The sequence below is a fragment of the Cynara cardunculus genome (genome assembly GCF_001531365.2).
Source record: "Cynara cardunculus var. scolymus isolate 2C chromosome LG 17, CcrdV1, whole genome shotgun sequence".
Classification (NCBI taxonomy): Eukaryota; Viridiplantae; Streptophyta; class Magnoliopsida; order Asterales; family Asteraceae; genus Cynara; species Cynara cardunculus.
This window is the reverse complement of record NC_037544.1, coordinates 4,002,375-4,026,446: the sequence shown is the minus strand read 5'-3', so window position 1 is coordinate 4,026,446 and position 24,072 is coordinate 4,002,375. Positions and strand designations below refer to the sequence as shown.

General features: G+C 35.6%; 3 protein-coding genes across 3 annotated transcripts; 1 reads left to right on the top strand and 2 right to left on the bottom strand.

The window, feature by feature from the left end:
- Positions 1 to 803: 803 nt before the first annotated feature.
- On the bottom strand, positions 804 to 5,719 carry LOC112501008 (protein usf). Its single transcript, XM_025104637.1, has 5 exons — positions 5,522 to 5,719; positions 3,852 to 3,994; positions 3,617 to 3,746; positions 2,368 to 2,559; positions 804 to 1,246 (listed from the first exon to the last, which is right to left on the bottom strand). Exons 1-5 carry the CDS (start codon positions 5,672 to 5,674, stop codon positions 1,037 to 1,039), a joined length of 828 nt encoding a protein of 275 aa, XP_024960405.1. The 5' UTR covers positions 5,675 to 5,719; the 3' UTR covers positions 804 to 1,036.
- A 5,354-nt stretch (positions 5,720 to 11,073) lies between these two features.
- Positions 11,074 to 16,617, top strand: LOC112500487 (CCR4-NOT transcription complex subunit 9-like). Its single transcript, XM_025103978.1, has 9 exons — positions 11,074 to 11,244; positions 12,180 to 12,248; positions 13,764 to 13,853; positions 13,945 to 13,987; positions 14,064 to 14,173; positions 14,396 to 14,500; positions 15,381 to 15,571; positions 16,143 to 16,212; positions 16,543 to 16,617. The coding sequence occupies exons 1-9, from the start codon at positions 11,074 to 11,076 to the stop codon at positions 16,615 to 16,617; spliced, it is 924 nt and encodes a 307-aa protein (XP_024959746.1).
- Positions 16,618 to 20,731: 4,114 nt separating this feature from the next.
- LOC112500905 (dentin matrix acidic phosphoprotein 1-like) lies at positions 20,732 to 23,526 on the bottom strand. The gene is made up of 2 exons (XM_025104518.1): positions 23,183 to 23,526; positions 20,732 to 22,900 (listed from the first exon to the last, which is right to left on the bottom strand). The coding sequence occupies exons 1-2, from the start codon at positions 23,492 to 23,494 to the stop codon at positions 21,038 to 21,040; spliced, it is 2,175 nt and encodes a 724-aa protein (XP_024960286.1). The 5' UTR covers positions 23,495 to 23,526; the 3' UTR covers positions 20,732 to 21,037.
- Between the last annotated feature and the right edge of the window lie 546 nt (positions 23,527 to 24,072).

Below are 24,072 nucleotides of genomic sequence, written 5' to 3'. Positions count from 1 at the left end.
ATTAGGATAATTATCGAGTTCTAACAAAATAATTAATTATTATCTTTGTAAGAAAATTATATTATTAAACCAAATATAAATTAATTCGTTATTGTACCTAAATTAAATTATAATAAAAAAATTGAATTAAAAAATTACACAAAAAATGAGGAATTTTGAATAATTAATTTGATACGAATATCGATATATTTTTGTTATACATAAAGTACTGTATATTGATGCATATTACTTAAAATTCAAGATTACAAGTAATTATGCATAAATATAACTTATTAAATCTCGATGTTTGAATTCGTATAAATAACTGCGGATAAACATAATCAAATAGAGAATGAACATCTCATTTTAAAATCTAAAATATAATTAGAATAATTATCGAGTTCCAACAAAATAAATAATTATTATTTTTATAAAAAAATTATATTATTAAATCAAATATAAATTACTTCGTTATTGTACATAAATTAAATTATAAAAAAATTAAATAAAAAAATTACACAAAAAAATGAGGAATTTCAAATAGTTAATTTGATACTAATATCGATATATTCTTTGTCAAATTTTTATGATATCTTCAAACATATATTTTATTCAAAAATAAAAACATCATCGTTTTCTCAAAATCACATAAAGTCATATTATAACATCTACTGAGATAAAAAATAAAATAAAATATTAAAATCATGATATATCTCGCTGCATTGCGCGAGTACGCTTCTAGTTTAAAATTAATCTATTTAATTGATATCCTTATACTCTCAATGAATAAATGATGCGGTTTCACGTAATTAGTAGACACGAAGGAACCAAAGATTTGGAACATATTTTATAAAAAACCTCACGCCCCTAGAAATTGCAAACTAGAATCCAAACCAACAATAATAACCAAACTTGGCCATGAACGATTTTACAAACTATACCCACACTCACACACACGCATCCACACCATTTTAACACCAAATCGTCCATCATCCTCTCGATGGTGTTTCGGTTTTATTATTACCTGTTATGAATGCTTCGTAATTACACACATCATCTACGCCGCTAAATAACAACTCATCCACGACTGGAAACGAGACCATGCAAGCTCCGCAGTAGCTTCATTCTCATCTGTTGCTCCCATTCCCTTTCTCCTCTCGATACCTTCAGGAGAAGTGTTCATGAATGCATGAGTTGCCCCCGGATACAAATGTACCTCAAACGGCTTCCCTGATTCCTTCAGTTTTTCCTCCAGACCTTTAGCAGCCTACAAATTAACCCCAAAACTTTAATATCAGAAAGAGCCTGCTATCACTACATGCACAAACTAATTCATGAAATTTTGGCCATACCCCAAGATTCAATTTTGTAATTTAGGGGTCGTTTACCAACACAAATTTAGTAAGCGCTGACTGGCTAAGAGTGCAGTTTAGAGTAAGGGGCCATTTTGGTTGGTTTCCAATTAAGTTTTGTATGGATAAAGTTGTCTGTGTGGATTAATCTTTGTATAGATTGAGAATGTTTTTGTTTGGGAGAGTTTTTTTCATAGATGGAAGGAGCGTGTTTTTAAATTAGGAGGGGAAGATTTGGAAAAAATCTTGGCTTTCCACATAAGACTCCCCCTAGAAGCTTACTGAATAATCCACTTTCTATATCATTAAACCACTACCAAACAACCATGTATAGCCGTCCAAATAAGCTATGAGTCTTACTAAACTCGTTAGGCAGCTAACAGACAGGCCTAAGAGTTATTCCCTTAGTTTACCAAGTCAACATCATGAATCAATAAAAGGGGATTGGTAAACAGCAGCATCTCTAACTGGGTAAATGCCTCTTACCCGGTAAGAGAATGTAAGCAGAAAACAACTCCTTACGCTTTCTATATATTACTTCAAGTACAAAACATATTTTATATATAATCCGGAATATATGTTAAGAGAAAAGTATTTGAGGCATCTCAAACGATTAGTGTTTATTATCAAAGATGACCCTTTCTTACAAAAGATTTTAAGCGACTAACCATGTAAGAGTACAGTCTTGGTCAACAGTAATTACTGACCAAGTAAGAGTTACTCCCTTACTTTACTAGGCAGCATCATGGATCAGTAAAAGGGGCTCAGTAAACATCAGCATCTCTAACTGGGAAAACGCCTCTTACCCAGTAAGAGACGGTAAGTAGATAGAAACAACCCCTTACTCTTTCTATATATAACTTCGAGTACAAGATGTACGCAAAGCTGACCTCTACCCCAGAGAGTAGAGCGTTTCTTTCCGTTAAGACTTTGCTTGCGATATTCAAGCTCAAGCTTGACGGCATGTCAGCTAGGATTATGAATTTATAATATGTTCTAATGCTAAAATGATGAATCCACATCAATGATTTCATACCTTAACATCTGAAAAACCAACAATATTGTCAAGTTCTCCAAAATGAGCTTGAATAGGTACTTTGGTGTTGGTAGGATCCGCAAGCTCAGGAGGAGGAACTCCATAAAATGCTACAACAGCATCAACCTCGGATACTAAAACAGAACTTGCAATAGCAAGAGCACCACCCATGCAATAGCCGGTCACACCAACCTATATCAGCACTCCAACATCAAGCTCACAAGCAGTGGATATCGAAAGTATATTATGGATCCTAGTCCAAAGTAAGATATGGAGCCTATTTATACTGTATGCAAAAAACACTCGATTACAAATGATAATTATCCCCTCAATCCCAAAATAAATGTCTGCAATGAAAAAGGCATACAGTTATAAAACGGTATAATTATTACATCTTTCATCTTGTACAATTATTATTGTGTTCGCATGATTATCAATCCTAACACATACATAATCGCAGAACCAGTACCAAATAGCAAAAACCAGAGACTGTGCCAACTTTACAACCTATCCCACACTTATATCAACAGTCATTTTCTTTCCAAAGTTGGTGTAAAATGATACTCCCTCCGTTCCAAAATAAGCGTTATATTTCTATTTTAGATTGTCCCAAAATAAGTGTATACTTTCATATAGTAGTGCCTACTTTTAATTCTACCCTTTAATGTGAGATGGAGAAATTCCTTACTGACTCTATTATTAAGGTTAAAATTGTCATTTAGTTGATTAAAAAGTGTAAGTAATAACTACATTCTTCTAAACTTGTGTGCCTTTTTCATCGTGGACATTTAGTTTGGGACGGAGGGAGTACAATGTACTAAATACTACCATATTGTTACATGAATCCTATATAGTCGCAGGTTTAGAGAAAATTCCACTCTATCAGTTTCTACCAAATTTGGTCTAAAATGATACGATGTACTTAATACTACCAGTTATGTTATATGAATCCAAGATAGTTGCAGGTTAAGAGAAAGCTTTTATGCGACTACAAAACAAGATTTTCTCAGGAGAACAGTCAACAAGGAAGCAAAAAATTAACTTCCCACTGTCTTACAGTGGCCACTGGTTAAACAAATTGACTAACATACTCAAACTAGTGTCAATATTAGTATTGTGTCGAGGCATTGCTTTAGAAAAGATGACAGACCTTATGCGACCACGGGTTAAACAAATCAAGTAAAATACTAAAACTAGTTATTTTAGTAGCATCTTGTCAAGGCAATTATTTTGGGAAACAATGGCAGACCTTCTGCGAGCCATTGGCCTTGAGCCAGTTTACTGAAGCCTGAATATCCTTTACAGCACCTTGCCAGTCAAGACCATCCATCAAATGTTGTGCCTCCGCAGCATCAAGACCAACCTTTCCACGGTACAAACTGAAATAGTGAAAGGAGAGTATTGTTAAATTACAGGAGGAAGATGAAACACTGATTAAGTTTATAACCAACAGTGATGTGCTTGAACTAAGGTAAATAGTTTACTCAGGAATAAGTGCTTTGTAGCCAGGCTCAAGTTTGGAAATTTTAAGGGCATGATTCTTGATCTCAAAATCGACTCCCCACCACTCCTGAAGAACTACAATTCCAGGAGCATCTTCTTTGCCAACCACATATGCATCAAATGTCTGCAACAAACATGTGCATAACTTCAAGGTCAACAAATCATACAATAAGGCAGAATGGACACAACTAGTTTAGACTTTTGACAAGCTATCCTCGTTCATCCCCTTCAACATGATTAGGGTGAGTGCCTCTACAAAAGAGGCAAAACAAGGCAATCTCTCCATACAATGGGGCTCCATTTAGTTCAAGCATTAAAAATTGGAAAAACAAAGAAAACTTACAAGTTTTCAAAGATGATTGCTTTTGAAATATGTATGAAATACTCTAGGACCAACTGTTCCCTCTTTTTAATAGCATAATCACCACACTTATCTTTTACCATATTTTGATATGCAGAAACTAACATATTTTCAGTATGACGTTATCTAATATGTGGAATCTCAAGTGATTAAAAAGTGCTTGTGAAATCCTTCTCACCACTACACTATGTAAAGCCTGTGCGAGCTTCACCATGTGATAGAATTCCACAAGTGTTTTAACTGTGTGGGGTTTCACCATGTAGATATTTTCTTCCAATATATCATGCACAATTACCCCATACAACAATGTCCCCTCCCACAGCATTACACTACAGAAAGATTGGTAACCTATTCTGCTTTATAAATCTTCAGTTGTTATTCAATATTGGAGAAGCTTTAGAAGGCCCTTAACGCCATTTCATCCCCCCCTAAAGTAGAGACCAATCTTTCATATAGATGAGAATAAAGTAGTGAGCTCAGAATCTATTGATGTGACTTCAAATATGCATACTATTTGCATGGAGCAATAATTTGGTGCTTTTTCATCATATTAGACAAACTGGCACCAAAATTATAGTTACATCACAAACTTTTTCCAGCATAATGAATTTCTTATGTCAAATAAGTCAATTACTTCAATTCTGTTTCAGAGATTAAAATCATGGTTAATGGCAGGTACATTGTGGTGTGATAGAACATAGTACCATTGTGCTCCTTACTTTCTCCTTATCTTATCAAATCTCCATTGATTCCATATCCTAAAGGAAACTTGTTTGACCACAAAAGTTGAACATCTCCAATTTCGAATGAAATTAAATTTTACGACGAGATGAGATAGGATTGTTGCGAGGAAGACGCTCGATCTCTAATTCCGAATGAGAACCGTTTCATAGTTCTTACTGTAATTAAGCACGTTACACGAAGAGGAAATTATTTTCTTTTTCATCTCCGGCCATTTCTAAATTCTCATTGTAACTGAGCGTCTTCCACGATTAGCCCAAATGAATCACCATCTCTATCAAAATCAAAAGTTCGCACACATCATACTTTTTGAATTGAACTACCAATCTAAAAATGAGAACCGTTTTCCTTTCCAATCCATATCGTCTCGTAGTTCTCGTCATGATCGAGCGTCTCTCGAAAGCAATTCATAGAATCCCTTTCTATTTCACTTCAAAACCCCCAAAAAAGGATAATAACAAACAAAGTTTGTAGAATCGATAGGGAACTACTAAACTTCTGAAGAACATAAAATCAAATCGACAAAGAGATTAAGAAAAAAAAACTTACGGTGTCGTCTCTTTGAATCTGAATCTTCTTCATCTCGGAGGTAGCCATGGATCGAACTTGAAATCGAGGATAAGAGTGAGTAAGAGTCCTACTCAGCTTTGAAGCTTTGAAGTTGAGGTTGAAGAAGACCCTGGAACCGTAGAGCAATGCCATTATTTACGAATTTGCCCTTTTTCTACCTAACCGCTCACTCACACACGTACCACACATATTTTATATATTTTTTTAATTCTTGATAATATCGACAAGATACTCCTTTTATTCAACTTAACGGCGTCGTTTCTGATTTATCATATTTAGGTTTGTGTCTTTTATTCACCTAAAATAATATTATTGTACTGGTTTTGAGAAAAGTCGTTACCTTTTAAATTTAGAGAATTGTAATTGATCATATATTAATATCGAGAATAACTCTCCAAGAGAAACGACTGTTGGAAATAAGTAACAGATGATTACACAAAAACAGTTGTCAAAACAGATGAAATGTTTATCCGAAAGCTAAGCATCATCGGCTACTAACTCAGCCTTTTAGTGACAAACCATCATTTAGCTTAACACTAGTTGAATCCGAGTGGCAAACCTTTAGCTAGTTGAACGCTAACGCTAAATCACCAGTGTTTACAAACATGGATGAATGACCCCTAAACACTATCACCAGGGGTGCTGGCCTTAGAACCCTACAAGGGGGCACCAGCCCCTTGACCCCTGTCATATGGCGTTATCCAGTAATCCCGTGATAGAGTTACTTTACATGAGTGTGCACTATGCACCTTGCAACCCGTGTTATAACTTAACTAACAACCACATATTATCATTGTTAATCTAATTACATAAAATAAACCAGTAATTTTACTAAAATTACCAATACCTTATCATAAAAATGTATTTTAGGGGTACAGTATAATTTTGATTAAACCAAACATATAATTCACTCTGATTAAAATCAAATATTGTATTTTGTATGATATTATAATGTTTTGAAACAAATTTCAGAAGTATAGTGTTATGTTTTTTTTTATTAACCTGGATATTCAACCCGCTATGCGAGTCGACTAATCATAGGACGACCATCTGCTTTGCAGATAGCCCAGAGTCACCGCATTTGAACCTACGTGGTCACAAGGGGATATTTGTTCCTCCTTGAATTTGAACCTGAGACCTTCTTGTACTTTTGATCTTTGGAAGCAAGCTCAAAAAAATTAGGCACCACTCTTGTGGTTATAGTTTTATGTTTTATATTAAAAATACAACTATGTATAAAAAAGTCCAAAATAGTGTAGATACAAAATGAAAGATAGTTTTTTTTTTTGTAAATAGGCCTTTTCTTGCATTTGGTCCCTCATTCTAACAGAACGTTAAAAAAATTCCGTTAAATGAGGGGCATTTCGTTCTTTTATCCATTTTTTGTCTTTTACTCAATCAAAACCAAATTTATGATTTTGGTCCCTATAGTTATTGATTGGGTAAAAGACAAAAAAAGTAATATGATGACGAAAATGTCCTTCATTTGACGAAATTTTTAATGGCCGTTAGAGAGATGAACCAAGTTTAGACATTTTTGCATACCACGATGGCTATCTTGTAATTTCAAAACCGCAAATACAAAAAGTGTTGTTTTTAGAAAACCACAAGGACCAAATTTGTAGTTGGTCTAGCAGTATCGTAATATTTGGTTTCCTAGGAGGTCAGAGGTTCAAACTTCACCAAAGGTGAGGAGGGTGTGCGAGTTTATTTGTTGCATTTGTCATATATAAATATTATATACTTAAAAAAACATGACTGGTTTATTAGCTAACAACTATTCTAATCATTCAGCTTATTAGCTAGTTTGTCAAAACATAGACTTAAAACACGTTTGGTCTTAATTTGAACCGAACTGTAAATAGTATAATTCTATTGAAATTATCTTGATATATATGATAGGAAAAAGTGAAAAGAACCTATGAAAATAGTTGGCATGTTGAATTATATACATAATGAGCTGGTTTAAATTCGACAGGAATAATTCCAAATCACGAATTGACACGAAATCCAGGCTACTGTCATTCAACAACTACAACAAGATCAACAATTCCATAAATTTCGGCCTCAATTACTGTAACAACCCATAATTCTATCCATGATATAAATCTCAACAATCACTCATATGTAAACATAGCTGTCATAGTATAATTCGAAAGTTAATGTTTACATTACAAGAGAAAATGTGGATTAACAAAAACTTTGTCAGTTACAGCACTAAGATCTAAATAACACTTTATTATATCTTTCTCTTGCCTTTATCTTGTGATGATAGATGACTTGCAAAAACAGATTAGTCTAATAATTGAGGTTTAGACCAAAAGGTCTAGTGAGTATATCTTTCTCATACAATCAATACATATTTCAAATCCCATAATTATAATAAACCTAGATCTTAATATATTATCTCATTATTCATCAAGCGCGGTTACACCGCAATTTCATCTAACGCGGTTACACCGCCATTTCATCCATCGCGGTTTCCAAACTTTAAAAATTTTCCCTCTACAACTCTTTAATCAGATAAGATATAAAAATTGCCCACACTTTATTCGGACAATTAAGAATCCGTATGGCACTAGCCGGATGGGTATGTTTCCGAACGACGCTACAACCGTATCCGGACGTCTTCGGACGGCGCATTGAACGTATCCGGACGGCACGGTGAACGGCGCGGTGAACGTCTCCGGACGGCACGGTGACCGTATCCGGACGGCACAGTGAACGTATCCGAACGGTGTGGTGACCGTATCCGGACGAGCTGTGACCGTATCCGGACGGCGTGCTGAACGTATCCGGACAGCGCGATGAACGTATCCGGACGGCGCGCTGAACGTATCCGGACGGCACGGTGACCGTATTCGGACGGTGAACGTATCCGGACGGCGTGGTAAACGTCTCCGGGCTGCGCATATGTTTTCAGACGTTTCAAAGGAATTGTGAAGTAATATAGCAATTATAAACCAGAAACATAACAAATGTATAAAACGTTTGAATCACTCACCTTTGCCAAAATCTTAGTTTGAAATAGGATTACTTCTTTTATCCGAAGATGGTAATTTTTGCTAAAGATATTCTCACTAGTATATGTTTTTTTTAAACCTCCTTAGTTCATCCAACTTACTATATATAGTAAGTTTTATGCAAAAGGTGGACTAAGAATGCTACATTCATGCCTATAAAGAATAGAGCTTTGGTTTCAAAGTGCACAAATCAGGTGTAATTTAAGTAGTTTATATAATGGGTTTTCAAACAATAAATTATTAGAACATTTAACAATTTATATACATGTGTTTATGATTATAAATTATTATTATTTATATCTCGCTGCATTGTACGAGTACCCTTCTAGTTGTTCAAAATGTGCATCCATGTCCTTATACAATACTTTAGGGATCTTTAGTTTTTTTTATTATTCTTGGTGTTGTTGTGTCACATTATTCACAAGGTGGCCATAACATGTAAAAAAAAATAGGTGATCATAATATTTAATTGAAACAATATATCAAATAATGGTTCACAATATGATACTATAGATTTTTGCTTTTGGGTTCACCCTAGAAGTTTGACTGATGTTCAAACTTAATTATTGACTTTGCTCACAGTTTGTATCCAAGCACTTACAAGATGTTTTAGTGATTTGTAGTTTTTGTTTTTTGATTTCTTTGTGTTCAAATCGTATTCACAGTTAGTTACTTGGTGATACTTGTTAAGTTACCGAGTGTTTACAATATGTTAGGTTACTTGTTTGATTTAGTTTTATTTTGTGGAGGAGAGGAGAGAGAAAATCTTTAAAATATTCAAAATAATGTTTTTTTTTAAATTTTATTAAAATTATTAATATCCTGATATAAACCCTCATTTTAATATGATTTGTGGTTTATATTGAATCTCACAGATCTCACAAATTACACAATTCTTAAAAACATTCTATTATATTTATCTCATTTATAAATACTAGAAGAGTACTCGTGCAATGCAACGAGATACATCTTGATTTTAATATTTTATTTTATTTTTTATCTCAGTCGATGTTATAATATGGTCTTATGTGATTTTGAAAAAACGATTATGTTTTTATTTTTCAATAAAATATAAATTTGAAGATATCATAAAAATTTGACAAAAATATATCAATATTAGTATCAAATTAACTATTTAAAATTCCACATTTTTTGTGTAATTTTTTAATTCAATCTTTTATTATAATTTAATTTAGGTTCAATAACGAAGTAATTTATATTTGGTTTAATAATATAATTTTATTACAAAGATAATAATTAATTATTTTGTTAGAAGTCGATAATTATCCTAATTATAAATTAGATTTTTTATATTTTAAAGTGAGATGTTTATCCTCCATTTGATTATGTTTATCCGCAGTTAGTTACACGAATTCAAACATGGAGCTTTAATAAGTTGTATTTATGCATAATTTACTTGTAATTTTGAATTTTAAGTAATATGCATCAATATACAGTACGTCATGCATAAAAAATAGTTTTTAAGAGTTTTTGTCAAATATTTTATAATATAGTATAGATTATATTCTTTTTTAAATTTTCTGGAACTGTTTTTCATATTCGTATAACTGAACATTTATGTATGTTCTAAGACTTATGGCCTAATTTGGTACTTATTTTGTGTTACAAATCAATGAATAAATCGCCGACTTTTCAAACATAAAAAGATATCGTAATTTATATCGACGAATAACTTTGGATATTGTTATTATCAGTGTTTTTTTTTCATATTTTGTTCAATTTTTTTACTTTTTATAAATTAAAGTATTTATTTTCATTTTCTTTTACAAGATTAAAATTTAATTTATAACAAACTTAATATAAAATATCTTATAAACTTAATTTTAATTTTGGAAACTTTTATATTCATTTAAAATATTTTATATAATTAATTTAAAAATAAAAATATTATATTATCGAGATATTATTATTGTAATCGAAGTCAAATCTAGTGAATATGTTTTACAACACAAATAGAACCTCGAGTAAACTACAAATTTGGTCCCTATAGTTTGGTGAAAAAACACTTTTTATCCCTACAATTTTAAAATCACAAGACACCATCATAATTAACAAAAATATTAGAATTTGGTTCCTTTCTTTAACGGTTATTAAAAATTTACATTAAATGCAAGATATTTTTTCCATCATTTAATGGAATATTCTAACGACTGTTAACGGAAGGCATTAAATTCGAATGTTTCTACATACCATGATCTCTATCTTGTAATTTTAAAACTAAAAAGATAAGAAGTATCATTTTGACAAAGTACAGGTACCAAATTTGTAATTTACTCTAAACCCTCTGACAGACACGTGGCTTTATTTGGAGAAATGTTTTCCATGTCACTAGCTGTCACTTTAGCATATCCTCCCTCACCCACCAACCCAGCAGCTCTTTATAAATCAGCCCGCCTCACTCTCATCTGACGCTCTCAGACAGACACAGATTCTAGAGAGAGAAAGTGTGTGTGTGTGTGTGTTTGTGCGCACATATAAGGAAGAAAAATGGAGAACTTGCCAGAAACGCTGTACGTCGATCCAACAGCTGCATCTTCTTCCACCACCGCCGCCGCCGGACCTGAATCGCCGGCCGTCGAGCGTGCAAAGATTGAGCAGTGCATACGACTGCTGCATCAGCCTTCCGGCAGAGAAGAAGCTCTTGCGCTGCTAAACAAGGTATATATATATATATATGTATATATAATTGTGTGTGTGTGTGTATGCATATACATATCTGATGTGATCGATTTCGTTTATACTTTGGATGATCGGATTCAGATCAGCATTCTGTGCATGTTAAGCCTATTCTGCTGAATTCTCCAGCAGATTTGCTTATAAATATTTGGAGAAGTGTATACTTGTTTATGTTGGTGCGTATGTAGCATGCATAAGCATAACGTCTAAATCTGCTGTTCATTTCATATATGTTTGTGTGTATCGATCTATGTGTGTGTATATATGCATATGTATATATATATATATGTATGTATATATATGCATAGATTTTCTGCTTTGATGAGGTCCGATCTGCTGTTAATTCCGTATCGGATGAATATTTTGATGCTGATTTCACTTGGATGTCGTTTTGCATCGTGGTTTCTTGATAATTTTTGGGGACCATGAAATCACTTGACGATTGTTGATATTAGAAACAATGATCAAGTGATTTCACGGTCCCAAAAAATATTATCAGAAAAACCACAATGCAAACCGACCCTTTGGTGTTGCTTGTGCACCAAGCTAAAAGAAATAGGAGGGTGGTGAGACTAGTTGATCATCGATTACGTGACCATAAAGATGACGCATACGATGCAGTCGAACTCGTAGGATTCGTGATCGGAATATTTATAGAAACGAATTCATCATTTTAAGATCTGCGGCGTTGAGGTTTAATTAGAACAATCCATAGAAAGTTATCTTGCTATACGAGGCTCTATACGAATCAAGGATAAAATCATCGAATTTATAGCATCGGACATCAAGATTCGCAATCTTTATTGATAATTAATGAGCGTATTTACGATGGGTTAATAAACGTATATCGATTAGTTCTCGATCGATGTTATCCGGTGCTCGTGATCATTCTTTTCTCTTGATCTATTTTTATTCAGGAACGAAGAAGTAAAGAGATGCCAGTGCTGCTATGGAATTCCAAGAATGTATCCTTTATCCTACTACAGGTATCCACCCAACTCAACCCAACCCAACCAAACGCGAAATAACTTAACCTGAAAGTAACCCGATGTCTAATCGAGTTGTAAAATTTTCAAACAGCAGGTATTGGGTTAATTAGTATCGTTTGAACTCAATTCAATCCGATGAACCCGATATCCTTTTATTTCTTGGATTTAATATGATTGGTGAATTTCTATTAATATATACATTAGACAATTACATTATCACGTACGATATTCATATATACACATATTTTCAGTCTATTCACATCTCTATCTAAATCATTCGTATATATGTTCAGTAACTATGAACATATATGTAAATTTAGAAAATTAACTGAATGTGATATATACAAGAAATATGGATAAGTTGTATCAAATGGTTGATGATGAAAAAGAAATTATAGAGAAATAACATATTCAATGTTAGAAAAATATTTTAATAAAGTATCAACCCGACCAACCCGTGCGGTTTGGGTTGGATTGGGTTACGATTTTTCAAACCGCAAACATTGAGTTGGGTTGTTCAAATGTCTTCAACTCGATTAACCCAACCCATAAACACCTCTAACTACAAGAATGTGTTCCACACCCATAGACCCAACCGTACTTTGAGATAAAATTCCTATATATAATGCCCGTCAATTGAACCCGAATCTTAGATTTAAATTCATTTGATTTCTCTTATTTTGTTTGCTATAATGTTATTGTTGTGATAAATCATTATTTTATTTTTTGATTTTTCCAACTTTTTTTTGTATTTTATTATTGACTTATGAAAACAACTTATTGACTTATTCCGGTGTGACACCGATAATACGCATTTTTGAGTGTTTGGATAAACAACTTGTACCGGTGCCAAACCGGTAGTATAGAGTTTTTGAAGAAGTTAAACGCTTCTGACTTATAATAAGTTGATAAGTGCTCTTGTAGAAAAACATAAGTTGTTTCAAATAAGCAATCCAAAACACCCTCGATATCTATATCTATTGCTATTTGTTAATTATCGATTTTCTGTTTGCTAATTGTTATTTTGATTTAGGGTTCTTGAACTTATTGTTTATTTATGGTTTAAGGTTTGCTATCGGTTTGTCTATTTAATAATAAGTTATCTTTATTTAATTAATTGAACAACTTAAGAACTTAAGCCAAAAAAGAATAACCCGAAACCGTTCTGGTTCAAATGAATTATTTGGTTTCGAAAGTTTTTTCACACCCCAAAATGTGCCCCAACCAAAAAAAAAAAATCTAAATCCGTCATGAGATCGATGTAGGACTCCAACACGTCCCTTCGAGAGTTTTGAGAGGAAACTAGACGGGTATAGATTCCCTAGAGTTTCGAGTACATAGAATGATAGATCTTGGCTCTGATACCATGTGAAAACATGTGGAACCCCATTAGATTACTCTTAAAAAAAGCCTTTGAGAAAGAAGAGATGTTCAGAGAAGATCCGAGTTCGGCTGATATGAAACTCTAACACCTGTGAATAACGAGACGACTACAATGTTCGCTTGTTGCAGGAAATTTGCACCGCGTACAGGTTACTTTCACCTCCGGCGCTCGGCATGAAAGAAGCGACAAGAGTTTGCAATGCAATCGCCTTATTCCAGGTCAAATCGGTCGTTTCCTCGCATAACCTTGTTGAAAGTCGATCGAAATCATGTTATTGAACTTCAAACTATTCGTGTTCTCGTGTTGCAGGCGATGGCATCTCATCCGGACACAAAAATGGCGATCGTGAAAGGTATTTTCCGCTAGCAATCCATGGCGAAATGTCGGTATATTCAATAATAGACTAAAAATTTTCTCACGTTTTGCAGCCAAAATACCTGTTTACATTTACCCTTTCCTGAACACTACCGAGCAACGACACAAGCATTTCGACTACTTACGTCTCACCAGCTTAGGCGTTATAGGCGCGCTTGTGAAGGTACTAATAATCACTCGTTTTTTCGAACCACCCCATTAGCAAAAAACATCAAATTTGTTCCCACATAAAAACAACTGCTCTACTCTTTGGGATAGAGGTCAGATCTCCATAAGTTTTACCATCTCCAGACCCGACTCTCAGATGGAATATACTGTGTTTGTTTGGTTTTGGTTTCATCAAGTTTGTTTCGATATAAACACCGTCTTCAAAAAATGTAAACAGACGGAGGACAGCAACGCCCAAGAGATCATTCACTTCCTTCTCGAAACAGAAGTATTTCCGTTGTGCCTTCGCTGCATCGAAATGGGCGGTGAACTCGCGAAAACGGTTTGATCACTTTAATTACTGATACATCAAATCTTAATCTATACATCGTTGATTTTATTTATTCATATATGACAAATACTCATATACACTTCTCGTAACCTTTGACCTCCTGAGAAACTGTTAATATGGGGCGGATTTTGAACATAAAGGGTAGGGGGCACTAGCTTGCCCCCAACAAATAAATGATCTGCTAATCCTAAATTTTCTATTATGCCCCCAGCAAATAAATGCCACTGTTTCGGTTATCCAATCCAACCCTAATAAAAGCTAAAAAAAAATTGTTGGCAAATGGTAAAAGTGGTAATGCTGATTTTAACTGATTTTTTTACTGGTTTATTATTTTTTTTATTAATCTGGATATCCAACCCGCTATACGAGTCGACTAATTCCAGGGCAACCACCTGCTTTGCAGATAGCCCGGAGTTACCGTATTTGAACCTCCATGGCCACAAGGGGATTTTTATTCCTCCTTTGATTTGAACCTGAGACCTCCTTATACTTTTGACATTTGGAGCCAAGCTCAAACCAATCAGACACCACCCTTGTGGTTGTAAATATAATGTATTTTACTATCTGAATATAATGTTTTGACAATTGTAGTAAAATGTGTTTTTAAGTTAATCCATTTAGTAAAAAAGTAACTAAAAACCAAACCGATCGAGGCGAATAAGCTATCTTTATTCGATCGGTTAATCGAACCGTGCAAGTCAAAAATCGAATAACCCGAAGTCGTCTTGGCTCAAATAGGTTATTCGATTTCCATATTTTTTTGACACCATTTACAAAAGTTTCTGGATCCGCCGTTGTTTATACCATTATAGGCCAACGACCATTTGGTTTATTTAGTTCTTGTTGGTCATCGATTAGTTTGAAAATGCAGGTTGCAGCGTTTGTCGTAAGTAAGATTCTAATGTACGAAGAGGGGCAGCGATACTGCGGGTCGTTCCCGGAAAGATTTTACGCGGTGGTACAGGTTTTGGCCAAAATCGTAGACCAGTTTCCTGGAAAACCATCGTTGCAGTTGCTGAAGCATATATTAACCTGCTTCATGCGACTATCTGAAGTGTCTAGGTTAGTCGGGTAAATTTTGACCCCTTAAAACTTCCAAGCCTTTTTGCTCTTGGGGTTGTGTGGGTTGACACGGGAATTGCTGGTTACAAATTTCTTTAACACAACAATAGAGCAGGGTTCAAAAGAATTTTATACTTAAAACCTTAATAAACTGGAGATGTTTCACTCTATCAAAAAAAAAAAAAAAAGCAACAAGATCTATTAAAATCAAAAAAAAAAAAAAAACCCAGGGGCCAAGTCCCTAATGGTCATCCGTCCCTGTCCCTTTGAAAGGCTTTTTTACCATATAATCTCGTGAAAAGGGTCAAAAATCTGTTGTCACCCAAGTTCGTTGTTATTTCTTGTCCATCTGATCATATCATTAGAGAACTTTTATTCGAGCTTTAAATCTTTTGCTCAAATTACGAGCTCTTAAAAACTTGTTTTTTCGTTTGTGGGTCTATATTTCTTGAAAAAGACTTGTAACGGAAAAAGTCCAATCATTGTGAATGCTGTTATATATTATTGTCGATTGTAATGCTATCATCGTGTTGATCGATGTTCGATCTAACTCATGTGATCGAATGCGTAGGCCTTGTGATGCTTTGATGAAATGCTACCCTGCCAGATTGAGAGATCCTGCATATCTCAACTTCGTTTGTGTAAGCTGTTTATCCAAACACTCATTATAAATTATTTGAAAACAACTTATGTTTTTTTTCTATAAAAGTCCTTATCAACTTATTATAAGTTAGAATGATTTAACTTCTTCAAAAACTCCTTATTACCGGTTTTGCACCGGTATAAGCTGTTTATCAAAACACTCAAAAGTATTTATTACCGGTGTCACACCGGAATAAGTCAATAAGTTGTTTTTATAAGCAATCCCAAACACCCAGGTCGAATATTATTAATCGTTTAAGGAGTCTATTTTGTCAACTATAATACGCATATATTATGGGTTGTTGATTTTTGTGGTTTACTTTTTATAGGAAGACATTGCTGTTCGAAGGTTTGCTGATCAAGTGCTGCTCCATGTGACTACTCCTAGTCATAGGCTTGGTTGATCCAACAGACGTTGATCTAGTTATAGAAATTTGAAATTACAAATGGGCGGAAAACCCCCCCGATAATTGTTAGTTTATTTAGCGGAGTTTTTTTTGACTTGATAATGGTTTTCTTAATCGTGAATGTTTAGGTCAACTTACAATCACATCGACTAATCTTCTAGCGTCTTAAACTACTTGACAGCACACGAACCCTTCTGTTGATTAAGATTTTACTAGTTAAACCGCACATCAAAATGTTGGTATTTGAGTGTTATACAAGTCTACTGAAACCACAAGGGTGGTGCATGAATGGTTTGAGCTTGGCTTCAAAGGTCAAAAGTACCTGGAGGTCACAAGTTCAAATCCAAGGAGGAATAAAAATCCTCTTGTGGCCACGGAGGTTCAAATGCGGTGACTCCGGACTATCTGCAAAGCAAGTAGTCGCCCTGGGATTAGTCGGCAAAAACAAGTCTACTGAAAATGACGAGTTTTAAACTTTGTTTCGGTTTCAATCAGATACAACGAGCCCAACCTATATGAATATAAATGCAAAAACTAAATCGATATCGGTCTGCCATGGTTCACCGATACTACCGATAATCTAATTAGTCATTCAGCTCAACACATTAATTAGTACATATATTTTTGGCAATCTTAACAACTTATTATCATATTCCTTGACTGATGCTCATGGATCTATCTTGTTATTCCTTGATAGTTGAAAATTTCACCACCCGTCATTAAGTTGTAGGACGAAGGATCGTGTGAGAATAGGAGTTAACGTAAGAAGCATAAGAAAATAGACCATTGATCACTTTTAATCTCACCTCCACCCTATGAATTGTGCTTATCATGGGAATTGATCCGGTTCATCTCGGTAAACCGTAAACCACATTAGTGTTGATCTTCAATTATTATTGATTCAAAGGTGGAGATCTCTTCTGATGCGGCGGGTTTGGGCATTGAGGACCAGACCCTATTGTTCTCGGAGGCCCATGATAAGGCTACCAAAGGGGGGACGCGCTTGAAAGGTCCTAACTATATTGGTCCTCTCTGTTTCAGGTCCACGACCGGTCGGATTTGAAGCCTGTAGCAAGGAGCACGCCTTTTGAAGCCTGAAAAAACTGTTTAAGTATGGTTTATGGACATGTTCTTGTTTTTTACTCATTTTTGGCATTGTCATTGGGCTTTTTATGTCTGGTCCCTTTCAGGTCCGTTTTGTTTTGGGGTTCTTATTTATATATGTCTTGTGAAATCTGGATGCACATTTGGATTTCAAAAAATTTGATTTCATCCCAAATTTTAAGTTCTCGTTAATTCGAATTTGAAGCCTAGGTTCGGTATTCATCGAATCAACGAATCCTAGAAAAGAGATTAACCACAAGTATTCTTAAAATCAACAAGGTAACCTATGTTTTCATTGTTATACGCTACATCGCCTTCTTACCATTCTCACCATAACTTATATTCTTACCGGAACTTACGACCAACCCCACAAGGAACTGGTCCCTTAGGAACCATAGAGACGTTTCTAAACTCACACAGCAGCTGAGGCTAGCAGAAGGGTTCAACTTCGTCTCCCACATGATTCAAACTTGAACATGTAAATTATTGGGGGCAAAGTCGCTCCGCCCCTTTGCCAACTGAGCTACATGTCTGAGAGCATCAACATGAGTACTTTATTTATTTCAAGATCAAATTCATAAGATGTGTATATAGGATCTATCATCCATTACATTCCTCCCCTCTTAACAACAATCTTGACCTCAAGGTTGTTCAGCAAAGTTTGGAATAACAGAACACAGACAGACATTGTTTCTCAGCCAACTCCCTTTACAATAATCCCATTAAGCACATAATGGCATAGTCCCAAATCAGACTCCATGATAAGCCCTTTGAATCTCACTTTATTGTTCGCAAATCGCTAACCTGTTGAAGTTTGTTGAAGCTTGAACCCCTGGCATCATATCACGACTGTCCAACATAATAAAAAACATGTCTGAATTGAATTCAGCGTTTCTGCAACCTCCAAGTAAAATTCTTACAAACAAATTGACATGCAAGATGTTATCTTGCTACCGTTACTGCTTGAGAAGCAATGGGGGGTTTTCTTACAAACAACTGCGCCATGTTCTTATTATGAGCTTCAATCCGTTGATTCGTTGATCTTATATGTCCGTCCATGGCTATCTCGTCGCAGGTGCCAAGGTTGGTGAATCACTTGTCCGGGTTCCTAGAAATTAGGATTCTCTTAGGTCCCGTTTGGTTTGCAAGATTGGATTGAATTTGGAATTCAATTCCATTCCTATTTCATGTTTGGTTTGAATGAAATCCCATGGGGGTTGTTGGTATGGTGTTTCTCATCTCCTAACTCGGGTATCTACGAATTAGGAATGCACATGGGTTGGGTTTGAACATGTTTCTTCAAACTCAACCAAATGATTTCAAAACCTACCCCTCCCAATTAAAAATCATGCTCCTTTCCATCTATTAAAAATTCTTCCCAAACAAAAACCTTCCCAAACTTGTACAATCCACACAGACAACCTTATCCATACAGAACTTAATGGAAAACCAACCAAACAGCCCTAGGTTATGAAGTTCAGCTTCGGTCCACAACCCGAGATGGGAAAGTGGTCAGTATGAAAAAAGCTATCTGTGTGGATTAATCAGTCTATATAGATTGGAAAAGTTTTTGTTTTGGAGGGTTTTTCATAGATGGAAAGTGCGTGTTTTTTTAATAAGGAGATACATGTTTGAAAAAAACTTGGTATTCTGCATAAAGCTATAGCAGCTTACTAAATAAGCCACTTTATCTTCTATATCCTCAAGGCACTATCAAAAAGTCATGTATAGCTGACCGAAAAAGTTGTGAGTTAAGTTGCTAACAAACAGGCCCTAAGTCACACAAAACAGTACCATTTTGCGTGCTCATGGCCACGGGTGTTGGCATCTCCATCTTAGATGTAAAGTTTGTTTTGGTAGTTCTATCAGCATCAACTATTGCACTAAAGCCATCACCAAAAATGGTCTTACATCCATTAACAACCTGTTCATACTAAATTTTGACACAAATTCCTTGCCCTATTTCAATGATAGCAAATAACCAGAATTAATTTTAGCTGAATTTAGGTTATCCTTCTCTGCTATTTTGTGCTGTTGAACAGTAATGGTTGCACAATTTGCTGCCACTGGAAAATACTTCAGCAGAGAAGTATTCAATTACTATTTGATCAACTGTTTGATTTATGAACATCTAGAATTCTCAAAGTACTCATTGACCAATGATTCTTTGATTTGTGAACTTCTAGGGTTCACCACCATATGTTGAAATGATAATTAGAATGAGCACATGACAGAATTTAAAGTAATTAAATTTATATTACACATACATGCTTGCTGTAGATGCTAATCAGAAAATGCTATCCGCTGTTAAGCAATTATCATAGATGAGTCAGAAAAAAAATCAGATTGCAGAAAGTTTCAAAATATACCTCCTGCAGATAATTTGTAGGCGGGAATGAACTAAATTTTGACAGCTTCTCACTAGCAGCTCTATGAATCGTGGAAAGAATCTTGCACCATCGACCCTAGGAAATCAGTTCGTTCATTAAACCAGTCATCATTTTCTTTAGCCATCATATTGGTAGAACTATAAGCATTGATTTGTCACTGACCATCTTGGAAGTTGGAACCAAGCTCTATCTGAAGATTGTTTGTCTGAACTACTAAAATCTGACATATGCATCCACTGCAGAGACAATGGGATGCTAACGGCATGTTTGTTAGCAGCTTAATGAGCTTAATAGGACTCATAGAGTTATACAAGACTGCTTGATAGTGGCTTAATGATATAGAGAGTGGTTTATTCCGTAAGCTTCTAGGAAGGAGCTTTATGCAGAAAGCCAAGTTTGTTCCAAACCTGCCCTTCCAGTTAAAGACAGGCTCCTTCCACCTATGGAAAAACCCTCCTAAACAAAAACCTTGCCAATCTGTACAAACAGCTTTATCCATACATGACTTAATGGAAAACCAACCAAAAAGCCCCTAACAGTGTCTAGAGCTCTAATTCATTTGGAATAAAGTTATTAAGCAAGGATAAGAAAGCTATTGCATTGACTTTGGACTATCAAATGAAGAGTCATTTTTATTAGTGGTGGCTTTCTTGGCAGTACATTCCTGACAGCTAGCATTTCCAACCCAATCTACATTGATAACTTCTGAAACTATTTACATAGGCTTTGTTTTGGTACCAAGTTTAAAGTGCTCTGCCCTGAGAGACGAAAGTGTTGGTGGCACTACCTTTCTGCCAGATGGCATCTTTAAACCAATCTCTATCAACACCAAACAAAGATGCATCAATTAGATTAGCAGATGTGGTCATTTTTTGCTTGAAGCAACCTACTCAAACTGCTCTACTTGCTGAGAGACTGCACAGCTAATCTTCGTGAATGGGGTCATCTTGAATCCTGTCATCGCCTGTGGGAGGAAGAGGGCCTAAATTGTTATTCTGATTTTCGTCGTTCAAGTCTTCCATATACCCAGAATCTGAGTCCATGGGGGCAGAGAGATCGGCTTCAGAACCTACAAAAACTGATTTAGAATCCTTATCCTCATCCTGCATTCTGGAGTCAACAGGCTGAATTTCTGCATCATCTCCAGACACAGAACCACCACTCAAATCAGAGGATATGGCAGCACTTTTAGAATCAGCATTCTGTGTCCTGGAATTTGGAGACTGAATTTCTGCGTCATCTCCAGATGAAGGATCACCATGCAAATCAGGGGATACACCAGCAATATTAGAATCCTCATTCTGTGACCTGGAATTCACAGACTGAATTTCTGCATCATCTCCAGATGAAGAATCACCGTGCAAATCATGGGATACAGCGGCAGCTGTAGAATCCTCGTTCTGTGTCCTGGAATCCACAGACTGAATTTCTGTGTCATCACCAGATGAATCACCGCGTAAATCATTGGATACGGCAGCAGTTGTAGGATCCTCGTTCTGTGTCCTGGAATCCGAAGACTGAGTTTCCGCATCATCTCCAGATGAAGAATCACCGCGAAAATCAGGGGATACAGCAGCAATTGTAGAATCCTTGTTCTGTGTCCTGGAATCCGCAGATTGAGTTTCTGCGTCATCTCCAGATGAAGAATCGCCACGAAAATCAGGAGATATGGCAGCAATCGTAGAATCCTCGTTCTGTGCCATGGAATCCACAGACTGAGTTTCTTCATCATCTCCAGCTGAATATTCGCCACTCAAATCAGCAGTTTCAGAATCCTCATTCTGTGTCCCCGAATCCACAGAAATTTCTGCATCCTCACCAGAAGAAGCATCGTCACTCAAATCAGAGGATCCAACAGTTTTTGAATCCTCATACTGTGTCCAGGACTCCACAGTCGGAATTTCTATCTCGTCTTCAGATGAAGATTCACCACTCGAATCAGAGGATGTGGCATCAGTTTTAGAATCCTCAATTTGCGTACTCGAATTCAAAGACTGATTTTCTGCAAAACGACCAGGTGAAGCATCGCCACTCAAATCAGAGGGTATGGCAGCAGTTTTAGAATCCTCATCCTGTATCCTGAAATTCACAGACTCAATTTCTGCATCATCTCCGGATGAAGAATCATCACGCAAATCAGAGGACAGGGCAGCAGTTTTCAAATCCTCATTCTGTATCCCAGAATTCACAGACTGAATTTCTGCATCATGACCATATGAAGCATTGTTGCTCAAATCGGAGGATATGCGACCAGTTTTAGAATCCTCATTTTGTGTCCTGGAATTCACAGACCGAACTTCTGCATCATCACCAGATGAAGAATCACCATGCAATTCATTGGATTCGGAAGCAGTTTTAGAATCCTCATTCTGTATCCTGTAGTTCACAGACTGAATTTCTACCTCACTTCCAGATGAAGACTCTCCCCTAGAATTAGAAGATGTGGCAGCAGTTTCAGAAGAAGGAAAATTCTGGAATAGACTGAGATTTTGTTCATCTACAATCTCGTCATTTCGTTCACCTTTGCTGGTAACCGGCTGTTCTTCAGATACATCAAATCCAATATCTCTTTGTGATCCTGTAAAGTTGTCCAATTCAACTTTACTAAAATTCAAAGAACTGCTGATATGGCTAAAGGTCTTGTTGACAAAGCCAATCTCAGGTTTCTCACACTCATCTCGCCATGAAATCTGCAAATCTAAGATCTCAGATATAGTTTTTTCGTCTTCCACTGGTGTCGCTCCGTTGGTCTTTCTATATTCTTCGTCAAAAGACCCAATTCTTTCCTGATAGTAACATAAACTTTTAGTGCAAGGCATAATGCATCTGATCACACAAGATTAATGTATCAAAATGGCCCTATAATCAACACCGAATCATACACTTGAAAGACAGAATTAAACCTAGTCCCCAAATCTGCATGGATGAAACCCATTTTATGATCAGCAAATAGAAAAGTACTGAAACTATCCCCCTCGAACCCCTCCTTTAGAATACTACGGAAATTGATACAAAAACGAACGAATCTGAACGAATTTATCACTAATCAGATGAACAAAAACACTAACCGTGCCATTTAATTCCAAAGACTGAAGTAGCCAACGATAAGCAGTGGTGGATTTGAATAAGATAGAGTCAGGAGGTATGTGATTGGCCTGGCATAGGCCGCAGTATATGCAAATGATTGAGTTTGAGCCTCTGAGAAGCTTTCCTTTACAACGCGTACATCTGAGGCGTGGAGACGATGGGTGTAAAGAAGATATTGATTCTTGGAGGCTTGGAAGAGATTTTAGGGTTTGGTAACAAGATGATAATCCGGCGTCTTCTCGGAAGTCGATCTGAGATTGAATGATGAGATCCGATGGCACTTCGACGGACATTTTTGTGTGTCAGTGATCAGTGTGATCTCCGGCTCCGGTGGTGATTCAGCGTCGCCAGCTTTCGTCATGGCGTTACTGTTTGCTTGGGATATTTAACGGTCCATCCATGGTTTTTAAGCGATGAGGTTTAAAAAATTATAATATATTTTTTTTCCTTCTGAAAATTGATGCACTGATTTTGATTTTATATATTTCAATTATTTATCATATTTCTAATATCAAGATACTAAGGGGTTGTTTGTTTATCTCTTAATAGTCTAATTAAAAGTCATCTTTTAAATCGTTAAGAGGTGAATCTTGTTTGACAGGAAAAAAAAAGTATGTCTTTTAATGGTTTCAAAACTCTCAGAATGATTTTGTATCATGGGTCTCCCTTAACCATTCAACGCCCTAATTTCATTGTAAACAATTATATTTCATTTTGCACTATATCATGAGAACCTATTAATCATTTAGCTTGTATAAAAGGATAATTTATAGATGATTGTTTTGTATATGGCCGGGTTTTATTATGACCTAAGGAATATAATGTTATACTGATAGTTATATGGGTCGGGTTCATGAGAAACCCGTAAATT